The sequence below is a fragment of the Acanthisitta chloris genome, unplaced genomic scaffold (assembly GCF_000695815.1).
Source record: "Acanthisitta chloris isolate BGI_N310 unplaced genomic scaffold, ASM69581v1 scaffold6144, whole genome shotgun sequence".
NCBI lineage: Eukaryota > Metazoa > Chordata > Aves > Passeriformes > Acanthisittidae > Acanthisitta > Acanthisitta chloris.
Window position 1 is genome coordinate 19,208 of NW_008670887.1, and position 888 is coordinate 20,095.

Sequence of the window (888 nt, forward strand, 5' to 3'; positions counted from 1 at the left end):
CACTTGGCCTCTGAAGAACTTTATCCTTTTCCAGTTAAATCCTTCCATGATTCTCCTCTGGGTGTTTACATCCTGCAGAGCTTCAGTGGGAAGTTCTCTGTGATGAGGTGATCATCGTGCAGGAGGACAACAATGTTCACCTCAAACTCTGGAAGAAGGGGAAAGACAGAGAGAGAATTCCATGTGAAGCTGATGAAGCAGGAGCTACTGCTCTCAGCCACAGCACTGCATCCCAGACCTTGGAGCATTCCTGGAGAACCTTCTTCTAATCTTTGGGATTGCTCTGGGTTCATTTAGCACTGATAAACTGACAGAGTCTTCTGGACAACAGAGTTCAGACACCAAAGAGCTTTGGAAAGACACCTCACAGCCATTTGCTGTTGGAGCCATGGAAGTGGGAGAATTCCAGGACAGATTCCTTCCCTGTGGCCAGCATGGCATGAACAGCCTTAGGAAATGAAACACTGGAATAGAACAGGTGTCCAAACTATGGAAATTCAGAAGAAAATCTACTTTTTAGATACTTCATTGTGTCAAGGCCAAAAATCAGTATCAGATGGATAATCAGTCCCAAATGGAGACAGAACACAAAGTCAGGCAGAGTTAATCCATGAGAGATCCAAACAAACTGAAAACATTTGCTCTTTTTCAGTCTTCACAACTATACTAAGACTTTACAAGTAGAGACCATACCAGCAGCACTGCAAATTGCTGCTCAAGAGCTAAAAGTGCCCTGAAAAATAAAGATTGTTCTTATTTTGGGGGAAGTCTCTGCACACACATCCTGCACTGACAGATTCCAGCAGGATGAAGGGAAGAAACAGCAAGCAAAGTGAGGAAAAGCCTCATTTTGTTAAGAAAAAATGTTGGATTTTGCTTCTTCCTGCT

At 43.4% G+C, this 888-nt stretch overlaps 1 protein-coding gene across 1 annotated transcript in view; it reads right to left on the bottom strand.

The window, feature by feature from the left end:
• The window catches only part of DSCR3 (Down syndrome critical region gene 3), a gene marked incomplete at its 5' end in the record, with an annotated part of 8,717 nt that continues 7,829 nt past the window's right edge, over positions 1–888 (bottom strand). The window contains one exon of the mRNA XM_009073867.1: positions 1–148. Within this exon, the coding sequence (XP_009072115.1) occupies positions 66–148 (83 nt within the window). The remainder of the gene's footprint in view (positions 149–888) is intronic.